Raw genomic sequence first — 2,956 nt, 5'->3', positions numbered from 1 at the left:
TACATACTCATCATGACTTGGATATATAGAATATAAACACAACAATTACAAATTTGTATACTTATAATAGATATAATCTCAATCATGTGATCATGAAAACTGCTATTCCTTTTCTGCATTAGTTTGGAAAACCCTTTGCTTACAGCCTTCTGCACAGATTAGATAAAATCAAACCTCTTCCTCAAATGGAAATCAAAGTGAGCTTATCTGTAATGTGTGGTGCTCTGTTAGCTTCATACATAGATTGCAGCGGGGGATGATGATGGTCGATGGTGATGAGCTGCCGTTTATGTTTCTAGCCGTGACAGTGACCATGTACTCCTCACTGGGGTCCAGCGTGAGTGTAAGACTGTGATTGCTTCTGGACATGTTGGTTTGGTTTGACTGATTTTTGTCTTTGGTCTTTGCCCAGGACACTTTGTAGTCAAAGATTTCTCCATGGCTCTGATTGGTCAGTGGCACCTGTGGAGACGTAACATCAAGACCTGAAATGGTAACAGTGTCCTCTGAAACATCACTTTCTGACTGTATAAGATGTTGCACTGATATTTTTTCAAATAGATTTAATAAAGATATTTTTTATTGCATCAAGTTGTGAGGAAAAAAATGAATCCAACATGCAAGTACCAAAAGCTCTAGTTTTTCTAAAGACCACTTGAGGCTGTCTCCAAAAGTAAGTCAGTTTCCAGATTTAGACCTTACCAAGAGGCCTTATAAAAGCCTTGTAAAAGCCAACTTGGACTCACCTTCCAGGAGATTACAGCCGGGTCTGCCTTCACCTTCATCCACACGTCAAGAGCATCTGGAACTGTGGTGCAACCAGACAAACGACATCTGTTACATTCACAAACTTTTTAAAGTCTTTTCTCTTAAAAAAAACAAAAAACAAAAACAACTTACCATCACCCTTCGTGCGGATTTTGACACTATTGCTCCAGTCACCCCATTTCCAGAAATGCTGTGATGTTCCACATCGGACCCTCACGTCATAGTTCCAGTGTGGTATCAAGTCCTTGATGACTGCAGCTGTGAGGCCAACTCCAAAGTTTTCAATCTACAAGGACAAAAATTATGTTAGCTGACTTCAGTGAAGACTTTTACTTTGAAAAGCCAATACCTTAGCCTCCTTTTTAATCTACTCACTTTGGTATTAGAGTTTCCATCACTGACATCTACTTGGCATGTGATGTTGAGATTACTGTACTTCTTCACAGTCCAGCTCCATTTCAGACTGATGTTTCTGGGGTTCACAGTTGAAGCTGCCACTTTGTCTGGAGCAACCATGTGCACTAAAACAAGAGATCACAACAATCAGCTGATCTTAAAGATTAAGAATAGCCTTTTTCCCCTCGTTTTTTCCAAAGTTTTACCTCTTTTGGTCAGGTCCACCCTGTCATGGAGCTCGAGCTTTCCCAGAGGATTAGTGACTGTTAAGGTCCAGTTCCTCTCAGCAGCATCCAGCTCCACTTTTTGCGAGCATTTACCCAATTGATGCATTGGTCCAATGTTGCATGGGCTAAAATGTAAAAATATACACTGCTTAAATATTAACAACAACAAAAAATCGAAGAACCCAGCAGGACTGCTAATGTTTTATGGAAGCAAATAAAGGCCCTTTCTCTCACCAGCCTCCACCGGCAGATTTTGTGAGCATTTTCCCAATGCTGTAGTGCAAAAGCATAAGTAGCTTAAATCTTTACCACAAAGGCTTCTGTTGGCTTCTCTGTTTACCACAAAGTAAACACAAAGTATGATGCAGTACTCGATACTACTGTGCCTGAGTGTGGTATCCATTTAGCCCATTAGCTTTCATAGTGAGAGAAAAAGAAAAAGACAAACTAACCGATGTTTGTGCATTTTGGACTGTATATAACAAACATATAAACATAAGAGATTTTCAGTGGTCTTAACTGCGGCCATTCACATATTCCCGTCTACCTCACTAATCCAACAGAGGTTGCTTCATCAATTATTCAGAAAGAGAAAATGAAATGAAATCTAGTACAACAAAGACATTTATATGTAAAGCAGGGAGTGACAGTATAATATTTTTCTGAAATCAGTAGTCAGATTACATTTTATTTACTTATTCTGACTAGCCTTTCTTTAGTCCCATACTGGAGCTCATTGTTACAACAGAGGTGTTGTGTATTTCCTTTTACCTTTCCTGGAGCAGGTATTTTCTTCTCACTTCTTCAACATCCTCTATTTTCCTTGTTATATTCCAAAAACAATCGATGGATTCCAGATCCTGGGTTTCACACTGAAGACTACTGTCACTAGGGGGGTCTAAATTTAAGGGAAATGTCAAGAAAACAAAAAAGAAGAACCAGCATTTAATTACAAGGTACATTTGACAAAACCACAAACCGCCCTCAAATGCTACAGTGCAGTGAAAAAGTATTTGGCCTCATTGTGCCAAATTTAAATGTTTCAAATCATCAAACAAATGTTAACAATAGACAAAAAAAAGAGTAAGTACAAAATACAGTTTTTAAGTGATGGTTTTTTTCATTAAGACAAAATGCTATCAAAAGCTCCCTGGCCTGTGTTGTGTGTACAGTAATTCCTTTTTCTCAGTACTTTGTGTCATACTTACATCCAGCATGAAAACTGGCTCCGCTGATGTCTCCTTTGGTTGTTTCACATATTACATCCCTCCAGTTTTCTGATTGTTGGTCCAGGTGAACAGTCAGGGAGTGCACATGTTCACTGATCTTTGTAGTCGTTACATTAGTGCCTTTATAGTTGAGTAGAAACATTGTTTTAATACTTTCCCCATCTGGCACCATGCAGCAGAATGTGGCTGTGCTGCCCACCTCCAATATTTGGTCTCTTGGGAGAACCAGTATTTCACCCTGGTCTGAAGAAGCACAGTGATAAGAATAAACAAGACTGTAAAGTGTTTAAGAATCAAAAAAAGATCAAATGATTTGAACTTAATATTAACCAGGTA

General features: G+C 38.7%; 1 protein-coding gene across 1 annotated transcript; it reads right to left on the bottom strand.

Moving 5' to 3' along the window:
• Positions 1–30: 30 nt before the first annotated feature.
• On the bottom strand, positions 31–2,858 carry LOC102205022 (leukemia inhibitory factor receptor-like). The gene is made up of 7 exons (XM_005748173.1): positions 2,600–2,858; positions 2,163–2,289; positions 1,371–1,516; positions 1,144–1,289; positions 901–1,054; positions 747–808; positions 31–462 (listed from the first exon to the last, which is right to left on the bottom strand). Exons 1-7 carry the CDS (start codon positions 2,790–2,792, stop codon positions 193–195), a joined length of 1,098 nt encoding a protein of 365 aa, XP_005748230.1. The 5' UTR covers positions 2,793–2,858; the 3' UTR covers positions 31–192.
• Positions 2,859–2,956: the final 98 nt, after the last annotated feature.

This window comes from Pundamilia nyererei, unplaced genomic scaffold (genome assembly GCF_000239375.1).
Source record: "Pundamilia nyererei isolate P.nyererei 1_Seehausen unplaced genomic scaffold, PunNye1.0 scaffold00215, whole genome shotgun sequence".
In the NCBI taxonomy this organism is placed as follows: Eukaryota; Metazoa; Chordata; class Actinopteri; order Cichliformes; family Cichlidae; genus Pundamilia; species Pundamilia nyererei.
This window is presented reverse-complemented; position numbering and strand designations above follow the sequence as displayed.

Bases quoted from the DNA above. Each gene is read 5' to 3' on its own strand.
- LOC102205022 (XM_005748173.1), bottom strand. From the start codon at position 2,792: ATGGTGCCAGATGGGGAAAGTATTAAAACAATGTTTCTACTCAACTAT. The intron at 2,290-2,599 runs GTAAGTATGACA...CCTTAAATTTAG, and splicing joins AGCCAGTTTTCATGCTGGAT to ACCCCCCTAGTGACAGTAGT. The intron at 1,290-1,370 runs GTAAAACTTTGG...CTCTTGTTTTAG, and splicing joins GGTGGACCTGACCAAAAGAG to TGCACATGGTTGCTCCAGAC.